Source organism: Panthera pardus, unplaced genomic scaffold (genome assembly GCF_024362965.1).
Source record: "Panthera pardus isolate Hobbes unplaced genomic scaffold, ASM2436296v1 HiC_scaffold_12, whole genome shotgun sequence".
In the NCBI taxonomy this organism is placed as follows: Eukaryota; Metazoa; Chordata; class Mammalia; order Carnivora; family Felidae; genus Panthera; species Panthera pardus.
The window spans coordinates 49,801,877-49,823,859 of NW_026526677.1; the positions used below are offsets into that span (position 1 = coordinate 49,801,877).

Sequence of the window (21,983 nt, forward strand, 5' to 3'; positions counted from 1 at the left end):
TACTGGGCTGTCATATGTTTTTAACTTTCCTACACTTTTTCTTCTCATTCATTTCCCTCGGGCTTCTGGGCTCTGATTGCTGATGCTAGATTGAAGGATCATATCACTTCAGCAGTATGTGTGTGCATCGGACAGGGGTGGAGGACAACCTTCCTCATGCCCATACTGGCCAGCCTGATGTGAGGAAGAATCCTGTCTGTGGTCTGATAGTGTTGGAGGCTGAGGAGGGATAGAGCAGTACCTTCCCTGGGATTCTGGGAGAGATGCCTTGAACACAGGAGAAAGGGAAGGTTTTGAAAATATAAGCCATGTTATATAGAGAGAAGCCCTTCCCCAAACCCCTTCCCGTAGTTCTGAGAAATAGACTGAGGTAAGGTAAAGAGAGTCCTGTTACACTCCTCCCTGAAGTTCACTAGGGATGGTGTTGGTTTGGGGTGTCAGCAGTGTTTAAGGGTCCCCATGCCTTAGTGGGACAAGGACTCACTAGATGCCAGTCCAGGGGCAGGACTCACTAGATGCCAGTCCTAGGCAAAGGTAATGTATAGGAGGGACCCCAAACGATGGATTCTGGGTCATTCATTCATTCATTCATTCCGAAACACGTACCATACTCCTGTTGAGGGTCAGGCAGCATGTTAAAGGCACAAAAAGATAAGTTAGACATGAATCCAACCCAATCCTCAAGGAATTTTAGATAGTCTAGTAGAGGAGGTAGAACTTTCAACATAGAAGGGAAGACAAAGGGAATGAATTATTATTTAGGACCTATTATGTTCCAGGCTAGATGCTTTAAGTATGTCATCTTTTTTGATCCTTTTAATAGTCCACGAGGTATTATTATGTCAGTTCTATAGATTAAGAAATGGAATGACTTGCCCAGGGTCACACAGCCAGTGAGAGACAGAGCCAGGATTGACCCTAAGTTCTTGAACACCAAGTCTGATATTCTTGGATCACCCCAAAGGGTAGTCCAGGGGGAAGGGATATTTGAATATTGAATGCCCAGTGAGTAGGGCTAAGGGAATGTGGAGCAGTATGGATGCCAGGTGGGGAGCCAGGCAGAGTCCAGCACGCCCCAGGTTCACCTGGGCCTGGAGAGGAATGTTCCAAAGGCTGCCTTTGCAGGAATAGTGATGGAGCAGAGCCTCTCCTTTGCAGCAGGCCTGCTGCCCCCAGGGAAGAGCGTGTTTGTCCTGGCGTGCTCAGAGAGGGCCTGGGCTGGGTCCCTGCCAAGGGGGCTGGCACTAGCTCGGCATTCCTGTAGATTGGACACAATGATTCTAACCCAAATCCCACATACTTGATTTAATCACTTGGGGCTTTAGGGGAGGCGGGGGAGAGGGAAAGAGAGAGGAGTGAGTTTCAGGCCTAATATGGACAAAAACAGATTCTGCCTTCTCTTTAGATCTGTGACGTGTGGCCAGCAGGTTTGGAAACTGAAATAGACCCATCTGCATTTGCTTAGCAGCCTGCATGAGGGGCCAGCACCTGCTGCTCTGCTCCCTCCCTACTTGGCCTTGCCAGGCACTCAGGCCTCTGAGCCAGAGGCAGCCACAGAGTCCTTCCAGCCCCTGGCTGGAGAAGTAGACTCCTGTGGACTCATCCCAGCCTGCATTTGGGGTCTCCAGGCCCGGGGAGCTCTTAATGCACATCTCCAGCCAGTCACCTTTTCAGTCTCCTTTTTCCTTCATTCACCGCTGGTAGCATACCTCTATTGTGTCTTTGTGTCCCTTTCCCTTCTATCCTGTCAGAAGGCAGCATGCTTTAGAGATAAGACAGCAAATCAGAGGCCAAAAGAGACTCCTGGCTCCATGACTTTTAGATGCATGCCCTTGGGCAATGGCTTAATATTTTTGTAACTCAGTTTACTCATCTATAAAATGCAGATGATAGTGCCTGAGTCACAAGGTATTGTCAGGTACCAAGCCCAGGATTCACATATGGTAAATATTCAGTAAATAGTACTTTACTGCCCTTATCTATTTTCAGTTTGCCTTACTAGAATGGGGTGGATCAAGGAAGGAAGGAAAGGGGAATCTAGAATAGGAATGTTTTAGAATGTCCCCTGTGAGCCGCAGAGGACTACACGGCTTGCTCCTAAGAATGTACACAAGTCCCTCTCGTTATCATTGCATCCTCTGGATTCCCAGCCTTAGAGATGTAAATCTATGAGTCACCCTAAAGCTTCTGCCATACTGCTTAATCCTTTGCCAGTCTCTGTCCGTGTCCTCCTGGAAGGAGCTTAGCAGGAGTTTGGCACCTTGGGCTGGAAGACCCAGCAGAGGCTGAAGCCTGCCCCCCAAGAGTGTCAGCCTTTCCAGACCTGGGGCCTGGTTGAGTAGAGGTTTAGTGGGGTCTTGGAGTCTTCCACTAGGAGAGCAGTCCTTAGTCTTCAGTTCCCAAGGAAAAGCAGCCAGATGTAGTCATCATGCATTCTCTGTATCTGTCTCTCTCTCCTCTGCCTCGTCCCAACCCAGCCAAGTGGGAAAGGGCCTCGGCTGCCAGAAGTATACTGTGTCATCAGCCGCCTTGGCTGCTTCGGCTTGTTTTCCAAGGTAAGAGGGCTCCGGCTTACTTCCCTCCCCTTTCCCCCAGCGGACAGCTCCCTTAGGAGTATCAGCAGCCAGCTTAGATGAGAAAACCACCTGTGTGTGTGTGTGAGTGAGTGAGCGCGAGAGAAAGAGAATGCAAGAGCAAGTAGAGCAGGCTCTCTGACTCCTTCCTGTTCTCAAGCCTGACTTCCCAGCTGTCCAGCTGGCATCTCCCCAGCTCCTTGTACCAGCCTGGTCTGCCAGTGTCATAGCTGTCCCTAGGCCATGGGAAGAGCCAGAGTCCTTGGGGAAGCAAAGTGCCCAGGGACCCAACTCCCAAGTAGTGTTTCCTTTGCCCAGCTCCTGGGTGTGAGGCAAGGATGAGTTAATGAGCAGAGCAGTCATTGAGTGCAAGGGAAGCAGGAAGGGTAGAGTGTAAATCTGCTGGTGAGACAGTCCTCCTGTCCCCCAGCTTTTGGCCCCAGCTGGTCAGATGCCAGGCCACCCTCTTCTCTGCCCAGGAGGTAGGGAAAGGGCAGTGCCCTGATACCCTTCCTTTTTGGACTGCTGGTGGTGGGCACAGGTCCTCGATGAGGTGGAGCGCCGGCGTGGGATCTCTGCTGCCTTGGTCTATCCCTTCATGAGAAGTCTCATGGAGTCACCCTTCCCTGCCCCGGGGAAGACCATCAAAGTGAAGACATTTCTTCCAGGTGCTGGCAATGAGGTAGGGATTTCTGCTGCCTGTTCTCTCACACGATGGATGGGGGCTGGAGCAAGGCCTGCTGAGCCAATGCTGCAGTCCCCAGGAGGGGCAGAGCATGGCCCCTTCCTTGCTCTCCATGTGTGTGCACCTAATCAATAGGGACTGGAGAAGTGAATGACAGAACTGTAATTGGGGCCCAACTCCCTGCAGCTGCAAGGGGACCTTCCCTGACCTGCTTGGACTCCACTGCATTCCACCTGCCCTCCTTTAATTCATTCATCAGGGATTTCCTGGTAATGTTCTCTCACAGTCAGGGATTGCGCCACACCTGGGAGCAGTCATGAAGTTGACGTGGGACACAGCTCTGAGCTTGTGGGGTTCGTAATCTAGTGGGAGAGACCAATAGTAAATGCATACACACGCATTTAAATAGACAGTTTCTAAAGTGTTAAGTGCCAAGTGCAAGCACAGGAGTGAGAGTGTGTAACAGGGGATCTGCTTTAGGTTCGGGGGGCTAGGGAAGGCCTCCTCTGAAGAAGCGACTAAGGTGAGTAGAGTCAGCTAAATGAAGTGGAGGAGGGAGACTGAAAGAGAAGGGTGTGGATGGGAGGTTATTCCAGGTAGAGAGGGAACGGCGCGGGCAAAGGCTTATGTTGGGAAAGTGACAAGGAACTGAAAACAGGTCGAGATGGTCTAAAGGGTGGTGAGCAGGGTGTGATAGGAAGCAAGGGCCACGTCACAGTGTGCCTGCTAGGCCAAGGTGAGGATTTTGGATGTCATCTAAAGCAGGGTTATAAGATCTGAGATGTTCTTTTAAAAGCTCACTCTGGCTGCTATGGAGATAATGCATGGGAGTGAAAACAGGGAGACCAGCTAAGCTCCTGTATAGTATTACAGGCAAGAGATGATAGTAGCTAGGATTAAGGTGTGGTAGAAAAATGAGGAGAAGTAGGTGGAGTTGAGATGTGTTTTAGAATTAGGACCAGTTTGAGTGGAAATAAATGTTAGGGAGATTTTAAGGCTAACTCCCAGCTTTCTCGCTTGAGTGACAGGGTAGATGATGGAGTGCTGCCTGTAGGGGGAGCAGGCTCTGAAGAGGAAGAGGAGGAAGTGGATCTTGTACGTGTTGTTTAAGATACCTGTGAGGCACCCGAGAGAAGATCCTCCTCAGACCTGGGGAACTCCAACATTTAGGGGTCCTGCAGCGGAAGAATAGCCACCCTCAGGAGTGAGAAGACAGGAAGAATAGCAGGCCGTGGCTTGGAAGCCAAGAAGGGGGCATCTCCAGAAGGAAGGGGTGATCAGGTGAGGTCAGGGTGAGGAATGGCAAGATGCCATGAGGAATGGCAATGACAAGAGTGGATTTCAGTGGAGCCGGGGCCAGGGACCCAGACGCCTGAGTGGAGTGAGTAGAGAAGTGAACTGGAGTGAGAAAGTGGGAATAGACTGCGTGGACATCTCTTCAAGACGCTTGGTGATGAAGAGAACTAGGGAAGGGGACAGTCAGTGGTTGAAAGGGGGCTCCAGATGGTTGTCTTGAGGCTGGTGGGAATGGCCCAGCTGAGGCAGAGGTGAAAGAAGCAGGGAGGGAGAGGACTCTCTGTCCCCCAGGAGGTGGCAGGGCTGTGGGATCCGGGGAGGGACTGACTTTCATTAGGAGAAATAGGCACTTCCTTGTGGGTTGGCAGGAAGGGCCATGGCTCATAGATTTTGGATTCTCCTCTGGCAGCTTCGGTTTTCTCAAAATGGAGAAGAAGGCCATTTGAGAGTGAGAGGTGGGTGCTGGGTTCTAGCAGAGGGAAGAAGAAATGGCTTAGTTGCTGCAGAGTGGGAGAGGGTCTGACTGTAGAAACACAGGGTACTGCCGGTGGCGCAAATGCCATTTCAGGGCTTTCTCTTGGCCTCTTTTCAACCACCCTCGTTTGGAGGGACTTTAGGCTTCTTGAGGGGTCTGGCGCAAGATGGCCAGCCTTGCCCTGATGGGAGATCCCAGAAGCCTGCCTGGGAGCCCTTCGGGATGGCCCCACCCTCACCAGCCTCATTTCTCAGCACTCTGACTTGAATTGCTTACTGTCGCTGAACCCTGCTTCCTTTTGCCTTGAACACTCTTCCCTTCTCTCATTAGACGGCCCAAGTGAAGTATCTTGTGCTCTGAGCCACTGCCCTGACCCCTTCCTGTCTCAGCTGGGGTCTCGCCCTTCCTCTGGGCCCTCTGGGCCCCCGTACAGATGTGAAGCGTAGCTTCCTCCGTTCTGACACCAGTCTCACAGCTGTGGTTGTTTAGACTCAGTCAGCCCCGCTGGACTGTGACCCTCGAGGGCAGGGGTGAGTGAGAGGAGGCCCAGGCCCCATGAGCTGCTTTTGTGCATTCTCACACCCCGGAGGGACCCCAGGGGGTAGTGGGAGTGTGAAGCTGCGCTGCAGAGCAGAGCCTGCTGGACTGCACGCAGACTCCTGGGGGTGGAGCGGCGTGGGAGAGCGTCACTGTGACTTCTGGGGTGGGGCAAGCACAAGTGGGGTGCGGGGGCCTCTGGGGAAACTGTGGTATGGGATTCCTTGTGTGTGTGCGCGGCATTGTGCTCACCACTGGGCCGTCTGGGAGTTCACCATCCGGTGGGAAAGATAGCATACACCCATCACTAGGGCAGCTTGTGCCAGGTCTCTGGGACCTGGAGAGATGAGTACTGAGCTAGGACTTTGAACTTCCCTTGCTTAGACCCTGAGAAATACATGAGATGATATGGGGCTCTAAAGGGGCTCTAAGAGGGAATTTGTTTTTCACCCTGCTTATCAGGAGGCCTGGACCTCCTTGCTGCCCGCATGCGCTGAGAGACTGAGGAGACTCTGCAGGCCCCTGTGACAGCTGCTTTGGCATGGCCTGGGCATCAGCAGTTTCTCCTGCTCTCACAGCTAGGGTCAATTGCTATCCTTCACCCTTTGGATTGCCCTCAGGGAAGTGGCTTTCTGTGCCACAGCAGTGACCTTGGGAGTGGCCTTGCAGCACCCTGGAGGGAGGACAGCTAGGTCTGGCCCAGATACAGAAAGTCCTGCTTCCTGGCACTGTTGTGGAATAGCCAGCCCTTTCCTTGTGTTTTCCTTGTCACTGGCACAGAGATTAGACAGGCTGGCAGAGATAGAGGCCAGAATGGTAGGACAAACATGACCTCTGGAAGGAAACTCTAACAGGAAAGGGAGAGGACATGACAACAAGGACATAGCATTGGCTTTCAAGAGGTGGCAGTCAGGGATACAGAGATGCTGCTCTTCCTATGGCCTGGGGAGCAGCGATTGGTTGTGGGGTCTGTTCAGCGTGGATGCCAAGACCTTTGTTTGGGGAGATGGAAAAGGGGGCGGGGGGTACCCCACAGATAAAGCTGTGTGGTCCCCTCATTCTCCTTATCTGTAAGAATAGTCACCTCTCCTCCTTTTCCTGAGAGCCTGATGGATGGCCCATCAACTCCTTCCTTCTGGAGCCTCCTTCATCGTCCAGTTTGCCCCAGTGCTCAGAGGATAGGTGTCTAAGTACTGTGGTCTGAGAGGAGACAGAGACTGGGTCTTACTGCATGGTGGGGTATATTAGAGACCTGGAAAAGGAAGGTGGGGAGAGAAACCTCCAGCCTGTCACTTTGTATAGGACCCGGCGTGACACCCACCTGGCCTGCCTAGACCCACTTTCCCCCTTGCTCTCCTGCAGGTGTTAGAGCTGCGGCGGCCCATGGACTCCCGGCTGGAGCATGTGGACTTTGAGTGCCTCTTTACCTGTCTCAGTGTGCGCCAGCTCATCCGAATCTTTGCCTCGCTGCTGCTGGAGCGTCGGGTCATTTTTGTGGCAGATAAGCTCAGGTAGGGCCCAGCAGGGTAAGGGGAAGAAGAGGGGGAAGGCACATCCACTAATTAATCTGACATCTTTTTACGAGCCCTGGTATATGCCAGCTACTGTGGTATTGGTGTGGTAGGATTGAGAACCCAAGGGAGGACTTGGCCTGAGGGAAGAGGTGGGACCTTTGTTCGTTTGCCCCAGCCAAGTGTGCAGATACAGATACATTTTATGGAGAAAGGTAGAGTAAGGAGATTTCTGGCTGATGGCTGCACTTCCTCTGAAAGGGCAGGCAAGGCCATCTCTGTGGGATGCTGAGTTTGAGGAGAGGTATGAATTCTAGGCAGAACCACTGTGAGGAAGAGCCAAGGGCACTGACTAGAGGTAGGAGGAGTAATGCTGAGCCCCCCAGGGAGGAACCAGTTAGGGCATCACCTGCAGAGGGCAATTGATTGGCATGACTCAGGGCCAGGCACTTGGGGATTTGTGGAGAAGGACAAGGTGAGGCACTGAGGGTGCTGGGGAGGAGACTGGTTGCAGGAAGGTTGTCTACTCAAACTAGGAAAGGGAAAAAATGTCCAGAGACAGGAGGTGCCTGTGAGGCAGGGCAGCTGGTTTAGGGTGAGTAAGAAAAGAGCTGGTTGGATCATAGGTCTTGGTCAGAAATGTTGACATTTATGATTTTACAGGTAGAGGAGTTCTAGATGCCAAGATCTGGTTGTGGCCATGGGAGGGGTGTTGTGGAAGGAGCTGAACTCTTCTAGGCAGTCAGGATTTAAAAGAAAATGTCTCAGTCCATTCAAGCTGCTGTGACAAAATACCAGACTGAGTGGCTTGTAAACAACAGAAATGTATTTCTCAGTTCTAAAGGCTGGATGTCCAAGATCAGGGCACCAACGCGGTTGTGTTCTGGTGAGGGCCTGCTTCTTGGTTCACAGCTCATCCCTTCTCACTGTGTCCTCATGTGGTGGAAGGGGCGAGGGAGCTCTATGGGTCTGTTTTATAAGGACGTGCATCCCATTCATGAGGGCCCCACCCTCATGACCTGAGTACCTCCCAAAGGCCCCACCTCCTAACACTATCATATTTGGGTTTTGGATTTCAGCATAGGAATTTTGGGCACAAATATTTAAACCATAGAGTATGTGTGGGGAGTGGACAGGCAGGGAAAGGATGAGATCTTGGCAACACATTGTGTATTTTTTTGGTCAAAGAATCCATCACAGGAAGAAGTGGTTTCTTTAGATGGGTAGAATTAATTCAGTCATTTGGACATTTGTTAACCTACCTGCTTTGTGCCATACCACGTGCCAGGTGCTAATAGGAGGGGGAGAAAAGGAAAATCCTCTTTCTGGTTGGTCCTCAGTAGGCCCAGGCTCCCTGGGGTCTTTCTGTCTGTGTGAGGGGCTACTGAAGAGAGCTGGAGAAAGGGGCTCCTGAATGCCCTCACAGGGCACTGGGGCAGGAAGCCAGGCCCACCCTTGGCCCAGGAGAAGGAAGAGGAGGAAATGCCAGGGCTGCTGACTTTTCCAGAGAAGGCCAGCCTTAGAAATGAAAACAGCCCCTCACTTCCTGCCCCAGTCTCAGTGTTTCTTTATCCCACAGTTCTTTGTATCTTGTGGGCCCATCAGGTCCTCAGGAAGGGACCAAGCCCAGCAGCTGGAACTAGCCAGGTACAGCAGCTCCATGGGGCCCCTATCTGCTACCTCTCTGCCCCCTGGTTCACTATCCATCAGCAAAGCCACTGGCTGCCCAGCTGTGAGGTTCTGCTCTGGCCAGAGCTTGGTGTCCCTAATGAAGGCTGGACCCTGAGGTTTCTTTTCCTGAAGGTTCCATTCCCTCACTCAGGGCAGGGCCTTATCTTTGCCACCCCCACCCATAGCCCAGCTCCACTAGGGCTCTGAATAGAGCTGTTGTTTTCTGTGGCTGCCCCTGCCTCTGAGCACATTCCTACACCATTCTGGAAGGAAAGTACCCCAAGGCTCTGTTCTTTGCCTGGCTCAGCATTCAAGTTCTGCCACTCTTGGATCTTAGAAAAGATGTCTATCATGCACAGGGTCTGCCTGTGCCTGGGGAGGGGCAGGGTAGGCAGTCCAGTGATGGCATGCAGGCCTGAACTGGGTCAGGGCTCAGTAAGTCCAGCCAGCTCATGTTCCATTGCTCACATTTTAGGTTTTCCACAAATCCTTTATCCCTCTGGTCTAGTTTTATGTCTGAGTATATGGGAGGGATGCACTATGTATATACACAGGTTCTGCAGTGATCAGCCCTAAAACCTTCTGCCTCCAAAGACCCAGGCTCATTGGAGGGGATTGTGGAGATCAGTGTGTCCCTCCACCCTGAGACAGCCCTTTTCTACATCTTTTCTGGATGGCTCTCCTCACCATGTGGGGAGCTGTTGTCCCCAAGGGAAGGGCTGTCAGAGTCAGGACACCTGGGTCTCTTCCTCAAGGCCCAGCACTATTTTAGGTGTCCATAGGGTGGCAGGAGAGCCAGACAAGGCACTGGGTGACAAAATACTTGTGAACATCCAAAGATCCTTCTGTAAGAGGGGGTTTGCTTCTGTCATGGATTGAACCGTGTTCTCCTACTGGTGGGGCATTAGGAAACGGAGAGAATCCCTGCTGGATCTGATCAAGTAGAGTCTATTATGGCTAATAGGTGGGACCAATAGAGGCAGCGGGTCAGAGTGGGAAAGTCAGGTTTAAGACTGAACTTGACTGCAGGCCTCTGCCTTCTCATCTATAATATGGTCCCTAGGGGAGAGACTTTGATTTTCCTCCCAACAGATGGGTTGTTCAAGCCGGGTGGATCTCCTGTGTTTACCAGTGCCCCACACCGGCCCTTCACGTGGGGAGTATACACTTCCTTCCAGCTAGCACCCTACAGCTCTTCCTCCCTGTCTTGCACTGGTCATTCTGTTCTGATAGCTGGGCCTGTAGTGCTGCTGGGTCTAGAGGCCTGGAGCCCCTTCTAGGCTGAGAGAGGGATGGCCCCACTGAGACCTTAGGTGAGGAAAGGTGGGAGCGGACACTTTTCTCAGCTTGGTGGAATGGTGCCAGGTGCCTCACCTCAGTCAGGGGTCCTCAGTCAGACCACTTTTTGCAATTAGGGAGAGGGGGGTTAGGATAGAGGGCAGAGTAGTCAAGTAACACTGGACTGGGAGATGGGACAACTGGTTGTGTCCTAGGTCGGCCACTTATGAAACCGACCCTTCATATCTGTGGCCCCAGCTGTAAAATGTGGAATTGATAAGATGACCTATGAGGGCTTTCTAGTTCTTCCACATTATGAATTTGTGATCAACTCTTGCTTGCCTTATCCTCATACTCCCTGGCTTGAGCTGATACTCCCTCTCTAAGTTAGGCCTGTCTGTACGTTAGTGTGGCCCTTGGGGTATGTAGGTGAGTCCTTTGTGTGTTCAAGTGTTGCTATACCTTAATCACTGTTCCTAGGTCGAGTCCCACAGAGGGTGGTACCAGTGTCCTTGAGGCCCTGAGTGGTGGGAATGTGGGGTCTTCACCAGCCTGCAGGGGCAGACCCAGACCTGAACTCCATTAGCACTTTTGTTGCACTGGGAGGTTTAACCTATAAAAGGATGTTTTGAACCCATAGCAGGCTCTAATTCCCCTTCACTGAAGGTGCTGGGCCTGGGTTCAGGTGCTTTGTCTCTGTCTGTCTACCAGTACCCTCTCCAGCTGCTCCCATGCTGTGGTGGCCTTGCTCTACCCCTTCTCCTGGCAGCACACCTTCATTCCTGTCCTTCCGGCCTCCATGATTGACATCGTCTGCTGTCCCACACCCTTCCTGGTTGGCCTGCTCTCCAGTTCCCTCCCCAAACTAAAGGAGCTGCCTGTGGAGGAGGTGGGCCACCTGGGGAGCCAGCTGGGCAAGGAGGGGAGGAAGGAAGGGACAGAAGGAACAGAAACTCCCAGAAGGGAGGGGCGGAGGGGGGGAAAAAAGGGAGAAAGACCACTGGGATCTTCTCACTTGTGGCTTCTGGGCCTCTCTACCCAGCTCTTATCCTTTCTCCCTGGGTGGTCTGTCCCTGACTGGAGTTATTCCTGTTGTCTGACTCTGGGAGTCTAGGAGGTCTGGAGGCCTGGGGAGGGCATTGCAGGGACTCATACCTTGCATCACCGCCACTAATGACTCTTTCTCTTAGGCACTGATGGTGAATCTGGGATCTGACCGATTCATCCGACAGGTAAGAGCAGGACACCACAGAATGTGGCCTGCCCTGGGTGGGTGCTTGTTTGATGCAGGCTGAAGAACACCCAGCACTGTTACACACATTGCTTAACTTTCGTAGCCTCTTTGTTGAGCTCTCTGGGTTCCATATTCACAGAATAGACAAAGGCGGGGAGAGGCTGATCTGAGAAGTCTTGACCCCAACAGGATCTGCATTTCTGGTTGGGATTATCCAGTGTGACGGGAGTGTAGGTGTGTGGAGAGCATGGCCTGGAAGTCCAAACACTTGAGCTCTGGCTCTGCCACTTTTGAGCTGCATGGTCTTGGCCAGGCCTCCGAAAATGCCAGGGAATGTCAAGGTTTGCAGTCATCGTGTCAACTTCAAAAAGCCTTTGCTAGTCTGGCTCTCCACTAAGGAGCATAGCCCACGGTGTACCCCCTGGGAATGTACAGTATGTTACACACCACTGACAGCTGTGACTCCTGGGTACAGGCATCAAGGTCCAGACAGACATGGAACCAGACTGCAGAAACAGGAAGGACAGCCTAGCCTTATAACTGAGACACAGGCCGGGCCACAGTTTCCCTGCCCTGAACCAGCTCTGCTTCCCACTTTGGAACTAGAGATCAGGGTGCTGGGCGAGGAACCCCTGACTGGTCCTGGCCAGTGAATGCCACCAACTGTACCACTTTTTACCTGTGTGACCTTGGACAAGTTTCTTAACCTCTCTTTGTGCTCAGCTTCTCATTATAAAATGAGGTTGATAACAGCATCAGGTTTATTAGGAGGAATGAATAAGATTATATATTTAAGTTCTTCAAACAGGGCCTAGCATATAGTAAGTGCTCAGCCAGTGTCAGATGTGATTATGATCACTGTGTGTTTTCCTTCTCCTATAGATGGATGATGAGGACACGCTGTTACCGAGGAAGTTACAGGCGGCTCTGGAGCAGGCTCTAGAGAGGAAGAATGAACTGATCTCCCAGGACTCTGACAGTGACTCTGATGATGGTGAGTGAGGCTTGCCCTGGGCAGGATCAGCTCTGCCCCCAGACTCCCTCTGCTCTGGGTCTGGGCTTCATGGTAGTGGGACCCTGTTTCTACACACCAGACCCTTCTGGTTGATGAGGCTTCAGATATAGGACCTTGGTCTCAGTCTAGCCTAGAAATCTCTAGCCCCACTACCAGTGGGCTCAGGGAGTAATGGGACTAAGGGGAGAGAAGTATTGTGGTGTCTTGTCAAAGAAACATAAACAACACTGGGGGCGCTTCTAGCGAGGCCCAGGCTATAAAGCTACCCTCTTCCCTCTAATTCTTCTCTACCTCAGGAGGTTTGAGAAGGAAAACCCAAAGACATGTGGCAACCACAGGACTCTTTTTGCTGACAGAAAACTAGTTATTCCTCCCTCTGGGGCCTTGCCTTGAGCCCCTGCAGGAGACAGAGGTAACTTCCTCTTCTTGTGAAGCCAGGAAAACCACCAAGGGTGAGGAGTGTGGGGAAAGTGATCCTCTGGTCTCTGATTTCCACTCTCATTCACTCGTGAATATTTGCCAACTTCCATGTTCAGACAGTCATTTCTGATCTTCCAGCTCAGGGGCTAGTTACAAGGCCAGGAGCACAAGAGATAAGGTTTCAAAAACAGATAAGTGGTTCTGGCTGGAAGTTCTCTTGGGAGAGGGAGACAAAACCAGCTGGAGGGTGGGGTTGCAGGTTGGAGATTACAGATTCTTGACCTGAACCTCAAAGATTATCTTTTCTCTTCCAGAATGTAATACCCTCAATGGGCTGGTGTCAGAGGTGTTTATCCGGTTCTTTGTGGAGACTGTTGGGCACTACTCCCTCTTCCTGACCCAGAGTGAGAAGGGGGAGAGGGCCTTTCAGCGAGAAGCCTTCCGCAAGTCTGTGGCCTCCAAGAGCATCCGCCGTTTTCTGGAGGTTTTTATGGAGTCTCAGATGTTTGCTGGCTTCATCCAAGACAGGGAGCTAAGAAAGTGTCGTGCAAAGGGTAAGGCCAGAAGAGCTTGGGGTTGGGGCTATGGGCCCTCTCCTCTACGTTTTCTGCTACTACTGGGCTGAATAGTTAGGTACTGTGATGGAAACTCTTGGGTATCATCAGCGAGGGCCAGTCCTCCTAACATTCCTTTCTTCTCATAGAAACTGCCAAGGGAGCTCTCTTCTGCTCCTGTCCCAGTAGATGCTGTCACAAGACTGTGCGCAGGCTGGAGCCACGTGGTTAGAGAGTAGGACTCCTCTCTACCCAAGAGTGGCATGCCATTGGTTGCCCATCCCTTCCTCAGATGCCTTTCTTATTCAGAGAAAAAGACAAGACTGAGCAATTTCGGGGGTTCTGAGAATCACAGGTTGGAAAAGCCCTTGAAGAAGATTGAGCTAGCTTTCTGTCTGAGGTTGGTGGCAGCCGCCGTTCAGAGGCTCAGCTCACTCTAGGACCTTTTTTATAAAATCTCATCAAGATCTTTCTGTCTAACCTCAGGGTTGTTATTTCTTCTATCCACTACTACTGCCCATTTAGTCTAACAAATCTTTTGGAACAACATAGTAGAGTGATTTAAGAGGAACTAGAGAAGGTGCCCAGTTCTGAAATCAGGAATGGCATCTTTGCCTTATGGAATACAGTTCAGGGCCAGGGATGTGCACTGGGAACCAAGGTACTGAGGGCTTCTTGCTTCAGCAATGAACACAGTGAGATGTCATTAATTATAGTTCCAATGAAACAGTCTGAATTCTAACAAGATGCTGCCATAAATTATAATTGCAGATCTTCAGTTTCTCCGTTTTGGGGATCTGTGCCCATGATCCCCTCCAGTAGGCCTCCCCTTTCCTCCCTGCAATGACTGTTCTCTTCCCTGTTCCTCCTCTTCCCCAGGCCTCTTTGAGCAGCGAGTGGAGCAGTATTTAGAGGAACTCCCAGACACTGAACAGAGTGGGATGAATAAGTTTCTCCGAGGTTTGGGTAAGAAGCATGGTCACTGATGAGATGGGTGTTCAGCAAGAAGGCTGTGTCCAAACTTCTCTAAACCAGTACCATCATTGGATATTTATACTGGGGCTATAGACCGAACAGTAAGAGATCCCCTGGCGAAGAGGTTCCCAGCCCAGTGCTCCAAGACCATTTACCACATTTACCAAACTGCAGAACCAGGAGAAACCACAGATCCCTACATAAATCAGGTCTTTTTCAGTGTACTCCTTCCTGAGTGAATATGAGGATGTTAGGGGCAGGGAGCTTTTCTCTAGGCCATAAAGGAGTCTACAGAAGTCGAGGTGCTAGAGTGTCCTTCTCTGAAAACCTCCACTCCCTTGAAAGAGCTTAGCCAATTAAATCATGGAATCATAGAATGTCTCAGTTTAAAGGGAAATTGGGGCCAAAGAAGCTAAATAGCTTGCCCATATAGCCCCACAGTGATTGATACCAGTGCCCTAATTAGAGCTCTAGCATATTTTCGATGCCCTGAATCAGATCTGTCACAGCTGAAGTCCAGTCTTTCTAATCGTGTCTCCCACTGAGAGGGTTAGGGCTATTGGAAGAATTGATGATGAAACATTCTCACTCTTGCCCTCTCTGACCCACAGGCAACAAAATGAAGTTCCTCCACAAGAAGAATTAAGCCCCTTTCCCAGTAAGAGTCCAGTGCCTTGCAGAGCCTGGAGCCTGTGGAGGGGGCCAGCTTGGGACCCTATGGGCCAACTGTGGCTGCTCTGCCCCCACAGACCCCACCTTCCAAGCCAGCCCACCTCTGCCTTCACGATATCCCGGGATACTGTTTGTAAATAATCTGCTGTAAGCTTTCTTATCTCTTTTTGTAACAAGCAAAGAGAATCTGGTAAATATTTGTATATTCCCAAGGGGCTGGGTGCTGGCGACTAGCCAATTATGTGCAGCTGACTGTCTCAGCCGAACCACTGATCTTTCCCTGGAGGCTCCTGGCCTGCCTGCCTGAGGTCCCTGCTGCCAGTCTTGGGCCCTGGAGAGCAGATGCTGTCTTGTTCTGTACAGGACTTTTTTTTTTTTTTATCTTAGAGTTTCTATTTTTTTCTAGTAGTCCCCTCCCCTGACCCTCTGTTTTTGAAAGGCAAAGGCCAATCAATCCCCATTTGCAGTATGGTACCAGGCTCTCAGGTCTGGCCTTCTCTTGTTCCTCCTACCTTTGTGATGGTCAGTGAGTCATGGGAAGCCCACCCCTCCACCCCCCAGCTGTGCCAGTGATCTCTGGGCCCAGCTCCCAGTCCGTGGTGGCCATGATGCGGTACAGGGCATCCCTCCTTCCCACCATCTACGGGTGTTCTCAATAAACAGTGTACAGTTGTTTGGGCCCAGAGCCCTATGTGTTCCTTGGCTTTATTCATTATCTAGAGTTCTCTCTCCTGGGGGAAGGGCTGAGATAGGCCAGTCAGGAATGAAACACCATCATGTAGGGAGTTGAGTACCTCATTAAGAGTTTAGCTTTAGTGTGAGTCACTTACCTCCCCTGAAATCAAGTTCTCTAGCTTGAACTGTGTCACTGGTCTTAGAAGATACCTAGTCATCGTTCTTGTTCACCTTTCCTCTTCAGTAACCCAACTGTTCAGACTCTCTGTACATGTTCCCACTGATGCAAAGAATGCTCAGTGCTTTTGGCTCCACTGTTAGGTGAATCTTAACATTTTCCTATTTAGTATGAAGCCCTTAAGATATGATTGAGTATCCTGATATTGGTGGGTGAAACTCAGCAAAAGCCAACCCAGGCTTGCTCATAGCTCTGGTCTGTTGCCTACAGCTCTTCTGTCATTCTGTGACTAGTTTTTCCTGTTGGAACCTGAGGTTTGCATGCAGAAAGTTCTGCTACATTTCATGGAAAAGCAAGAAGAGAAACAGGGTGGGAAATATAGGTGGCTTAGGCTTTCCACCCACCCAACGCCTTCGCAGAGTAGAGACCTTGAAAATGTCCAAGATGAGGCATTCAGCTGGAATTCTTTTCACTGGAATTTGGTTTGGGTCTGGCAGGATTTGAACCAAGGAGTAGAGCTTTTCTCTCCTTCCACCCTGGCCTACTTAAACAGGAGACAAAACCCTATCCTGAGTCCCTTCCCTTCTCCCTGTTTCCACTGATGTCTGCGCAGGTCCCAACCTGTCTGTGGCTTGAGGTTGCTAACTGCCTCATAAAGCAAAGTAGAGGGTTTGTCTTCTCTGAAAAAGCCTACTGTATAGTTGGCTTTGGCATCTTCCAGGTATAGAGAGAAAACTGCTTATAACCATAAAGTCCAGAGTCCAGTGTAGTTACTGTCCTTGGCTTCATGATAGTCATAGAAGTGGATTCTTTAACAATATAATAATAATTTCCAAAAGGTGCTCCTTCTTTCCTTCTCTTATTTCCTCTCTTTTTTAACATGATTTCAAAGAACCCTCAAGACGTGATCAGATCACATGATATATAGGTATAAATGCTTTTTTTTAGAAAATTTGAAACATTTATATATCTTTAAAATCTTAAGATACCTAAGATTAACCCAAAGGATTCCTTCCTCCTACGATGGCCACAGTTCTCATCCTAATTCAGACAATCAGTACTGGCACATGATGCCTCTGGTTGGGCTGCAAAGGTCCATATGGTGAGTACTATGGGCAAGACACAGAAATTTCTGGGGGGAATGTAGAGGAGGGTGTGACCAGGGGATCTGGTGTGGGGTTGACAAAAAGTGGTCAGAACTTCTTTTTAAAAAAAAAATTTTTAATGTTTATTTTTGAGAGAGAGAGAGAGCGCGAGCATGAGCAGGGGAGGAGCACAGAGAGAGGGAGACACAGAATCTGAAGCAGGCTCCAGGCTCTGAGCTGTCAGCACAGAGCCCGACACGGGGCTCGAACTCATGAACTGTGAGATCACGACCTGAGCTGAAGTCGGACACTCAACTGACTGAGCCACCCAGGCTCCCCAAAAAGTGGTCAGGACTTCTTTCCAAGCTCTGTTTCACATGGTCTCTTGACCCCTAAACAGATGGTTCTCAATCCTATCACCATCCAACACTCTACTTTTCTATAGCAAATACTCTTAACTCTACCCTTTACTACCTTGAAATGAAATTCATAGATAATATAACCTACCTAAACACATCTTAACTTTAATATAAATAGGGATAAATAAAAGTATTTTGTTTTAACATGTATTTAAATATGTAAATGCTTGGGCACAGATACACTTAGAAGACACAGTGAGGTCAGATGCTCAAACCTGTACACAGAGTTACTGTGAACGCAGTAGCTACACATGCAGACAGAGAAAAGTGTTTTGTATTAGTAACTCAGATTCTACTGAGTATGTACTGGGTTGAACAACTTTTGGTAGTATTCTGAAGAAAACCCAGTACGAACTTCCATTGACTTAAACAGCATTTGGAATCCTGGAAAGCTGAGAAGTATATGAACTGGAACAAAAAAAGTTTTTTTTATTACGTATAAATGATCTAAACTAAAATTTTCTTTGTTGTTTGGAATCAACCCCATACATCGCAGGACATTTAGAACCATGCTTGGTTGCTTCCCCTCCCTGTGACAAAAACTTCCCTCCCCATTTATTTCCAAATTGCACCCCCTAAAGGATGGTATTGCCACCATTGAGAACAAATGTCCTTAAATAGTGCCTTTCTGACAACCCTGGGTTAGTTGCTCAGGGGTAATACAGTGCTGTCTCCTTTACCAAAAGCCCCAATATCTGTGGAGTGTCAGCCCTCTATTCTGGAGTTTAAAAAGGTCCAGGGTTTTCTCCTCAATCAGTATGGTAGAGCAGGGCAGGCTGCCCCATTATATCTTTAAATGCTTATTTTTTCTTTCTCTCTGTCTCTTTCTTTCTTTACTAAGTAACCATGCTCTGTAAGCAGTAGTGTCAAAAATGAGGAGAGGAGTGTGGGCTTCTTAAGGGCAGTATTTTGAAGGAGTGCCCCTGGAAAACAGTATTATTCCAACTCTGGCTCACATCGAATGGTGCGTGAAATTAGAGACCTAAGAAAATCACTCTGATTATAATCACAGCTCAGTTATATTTTTGTTAAAAATAATACCCTTTATTTCCCATGTAGACTTGTAACTTACCTTGTACCCAAAATGACTTATTTATAAAGATACATAAACTATTTTTTTAAAAAAAAACTTAAAGTGGGAATAAAAGTAAAACAAAGAGCCAGAATGAAACATAATGAATGCTTTAACACTTTTAAGGATGATACACAAAATTATTTTCTTGAGCCAGATAATGTGGTGGTATGCATTACAAAACATCTTAGGTTTATTTGCCTATGCAGGTGGTGGTGGGTATCACATAAAAGGTCATGAAAACTCTAGACCAAGAGAAAATATTACTTTTCAGTACTGGCAAGCTATTGGTAGCTTTCAAATTATTTTCTGTCCATTTATATTGCCTTTTAATACGAAAATAATATGCATTTGGCTAAGCAAGAAACTCAACTACCGAAACATACATCTCTCCCAAAGTTCATGAGGAAATGCCGGCTCAGTTTTGTTCTTCCAGAATATTCCCGCGTGTGTACAAGCAGGTACCCAAAATAACTTGAACATAGCTGGCGCTCATCTTTTTGAAAACTGAAACTAATTCTGAGAAGTTTGGAAATTCCCCTTCTAACGTGTATAAAGGTCATGTTAACGCAAGTGAGGCCGAAGCAGGATCTAAAGCGCTGCGAGGTTAGCTGGGCCTCCCCGCCCCCCTGGAGGGGCCCACTCCCCCCGGGAGCAGGCGGGTATTAAACTCCCCCACCTCGGCCTTGCAGGGTAGTCCCCCGGCCGCGACACAGCGCGGCCCGCCCCGCCCCCTGCCGGAACCGGCTGAGTACTGAGACTGAGCAAACGCCAAAAGGGCTTCCGGCCGTAGGAGTGGTAAAGGTCAACGTGACCCCGGAACCAGAACTTCACACCCTCCGGAAGTAGTTTCTCAGGGGCTGACGGAGTAGCGCTGCCTAACGTGGGTGTTAAATGAAGGCGTCGCCAAGATAGGGCAGTGTACGCCCGTGAGGGCAGGCACAGGAGCGCCAACCTCTGCAGGTCTCTGGCTGTCATCCCCGTAGCCTCCCTTCCAGTGGAGGCGGATGTAGACGCTGAGCCTACCCAGGCAGAAGGCACGTATTTGAATTTAAAACAATTTTTAGCAGATTTTGATAATGGGGTCCAATTTTGCCAATTATATGGCCGTTATTGCCAACAAAGCTTGTTATAGCTACACCCTCAAGGTTTGAATAAAAATATATTTAAAGCACACGTACCTTAGGCCGTAAGTTATCTCCTTGGCAATTCAAGCTTATGGAAAATTTAGCTGTTAACCTTATGTGCTTGGTAACATTGTTCTTCACAATTTGAATAGGTAAACAAATGGTTTAAGGAAATGGGAGTTACAGGGGTACCTGACAAAATTCTGTTCCCCATGTATGGGAGGGCATTAACTCTATATACATCTATCAGCTACTAGAGACCTAGCAGTAGGGGCCTCTGTGCCTACAGGGCAGGCTCAAAGCTTGGCAGTTTCAACATTGTTACCTCCGCATGGACCATTGTTAATCTAAGCAGTGGTACCTTGCACTCAACTCAGTCACAGCGTAAGGTTTGCATTTGGTCCCATCAAATGAGCCAAATGGTCACTACAGGTCTGCTTGGAACATGAAAGTATGGCTTTTCATTGGTCACTTAGCTTCCTTGGCATTAACACCTGCAAAAAAAAAAATCAAAGCGTCTGCCAACTTGTTAGTTGTAGATGCTTGAGTAAATGAACCAGGCAACTGACCCTGCCCTTCCCAGGCCAGGTACATGGTCTGGTACCTCAACTGTCTTCGACTTAAAATAACCGAGGGACTTTCACGTCCAGGGTGTCCATTTACAACAGGATTGGAAGGAGTATTATCCCATTCAACCCCATCCTGTTTATGGACAGTGAGGCTACATGGTACAAATAATGAATTTCCAAGAAAGACCCTGGCTATTAAGGAACTAATTTTCATCTATCTTTCACTAAACCCAACCTGTCCAGGCCTAACCATTTTGCTGGTCAGCCCTACCCCAATTCACCCACTCACCAAGTCCTGTCCATTGGGTCTTGTGAATCCTACTTTGTTTTCTCATTCCCATTTTCTTGGTTCTCCCACTGTAGCCCACTCCCTAGCTACATTCTCCCTTGAATGCTTATTGCCCACCTAACACTTGCTTAACTTTTCCAAGTTGGTAAGCATGTATGCTCTTTCCTCTGCTTTGATCATTTTGCCTTGACTTAATCAGACCAAGGGGCTTTTCTTGTCTGCTTCCCTAACTGTCAAAAAGGTTTAGTAGGGGCGCCTGGGTGGCTCAGTCGGTTAAGTGGCCAACTTCGGCTCAGGTCATGATCTCACAGACCGTGAATGATCTCACAGACCGTGAGTTCAAGCCCCGTGTCGGGCTCTGTGCTGACGGCTCAGAGCCTGGAGCCTGTTTCAGATTCTGTGTCTCCCTCTTTCTGACCCTCTCTCATTCATGCTCTGTCTCTCTCTGTCTCAAAAATAAACGTTAAAAAAAAAAAAAAAAAAAAAAAAAAAAAAGGTTTAGTAAAGCCTTCCATTTTACTTAATCCACACAATCCTCAATTTTAAAGATGAGAAAACTGGACTAAACTTAAGCCACCACAGCTGTTATGGTTTGGACTGCAATCTCAAACTTCATCTCAATCTTTTAAGATATTGTATTTATACATCTTTGGATCTTCAGTGTCTATTTGGAATCAATTAAACATTACTCTTATCAACTATAACCTGTTTAAACTGATGGCCTCAGCTTCCATTTTATAGGTACACTATGGGAAAACCCATGGGTTTTATCTTTCTCCATCAGGACTATTACAAAGAAGCAAATCCAAATGATAAAGTTGTTTGTACAAGGGAGGAAAGCCTTCCTGGCACTTTTCTTAACCAAATCCACAAAGTTTGCTCCCCTGTGCTTCCTTATGTTTGAGGGTCTGCAAAATCCCCACCTGATTCCAGCTTCTGGCTTTTAGGATTTCCCAAATTCTATACTAGGAACATTTCAGACCAGAATCATTAATATCTCATGATGTATTTCTTTGAACATTATGACTCCTCTGCACAAGGACACAGGCTTTCTAGATTCCAAACCACTCTGATGTGTAAAAGCCCTGGTGCACTTAACATTCAGATTGGTAGGCCCCATCTCAAGATTTTGGTTATGACTAGAACAGTGTGGTACAAGATGAGGGAGCCAAGGAGGAAAAACTTTAGTTTCAGGAATTACATCTTTCACAATTGCTTCAATCCTAACACATTATTCACTATTTAAAATGTGCCTATCAAACTGAGTCTTCCTCTTTCCAGGTGCCTGGCTCAGTCAGTAGTGCATGCAACTTGATATCTGGGTTATGAGTTAAAGCCCCCACACTGGGTGTATAGCTTACTTCAAAACAAAACAAAACAAACCCCTCCACACACAAAAATCCCGAATCTCCCCCGTGAGCCATGCATGACCGTTAAGGGTATTCTCCCACTCACTGTATTTTCAGAGTATACAATGCAAAGCAGGCCTTTCAACTCTAAGATACACAAATATGCTATCAACAAATATTCTCACTTTATAAATGTTCAAGGTAGGTAATGGGCCAAGTCCTTTTAAGTACTGGTGCTATCTCTTGCACATTTTCTGAGTTGGCAAAGGAGCTCAGGCCCTCATACCCTTACTCCTGGATCTGTTACGTGGCTTTCCAATGTAC

At 48.8% G+C, this 21,983-nt stretch overlaps 1 protein-coding gene and 1 long non-coding RNA gene across 9 annotated transcripts in view; both read left to right on the plus strand.

Moving 5' to 3' along the window:
• The window catches only part of DENND2B (DENN domain containing 2B), a 178,549-nt gene extending 162,968 nt beyond the window's left edge, over window positions 1-15,581 (plus strand). For all 8 annotated transcript variants that reach the window (XM_019456236.2, XM_019456225.2, XM_019456230.2 and 5 more), the window contains 9 exons: window positions 2,478-2,555; window positions 3,115-3,255; window positions 6,929-7,077; window positions 10,738-10,915; window positions 11,217-11,258; window positions 12,143-12,254; window positions 13,010-13,249; window positions 14,129-14,215; window positions 14,836-15,581. In XM_019456236.2, the coding sequence (XP_019311781.1) occupies window positions 2,478-2,555; window positions 3,115-3,255; window positions 6,929-7,077; window positions 10,738-10,915; window positions 11,217-11,258; window positions 12,143-12,254; window positions 13,010-13,249; window positions 14,129-14,215; window positions 14,836-14,870 (1,062 nt within the window). In that variant the 3' untranslated portion in view covers window positions 14,871-15,581. The remainder of the gene's footprint in view (window positions 1-2,477; window positions 2,556-3,114; window positions 3,256-6,928; window positions 7,078-10,737; window positions 10,916-11,216; window positions 11,259-12,142; window positions 12,255-13,009; window positions 13,250-14,128; window positions 14,216-14,835) is intronic.
• Window positions 15,582-19,026: 3,445 nt separating this feature from the next.
• Window positions 19,027-21,014, plus strand: LOC128776177 (uncharacterized). Its single transcript, XR_008421202.1, has 2 exons — window positions 19,027-20,551; window positions 20,807-21,014. It is a non-coding gene; the product is annotated as an uncharacterized LOC128776177 (long non-coding RNA).
• The last annotated feature ends 969 nt before the right edge of the window (window positions 21,015-21,983 follow it).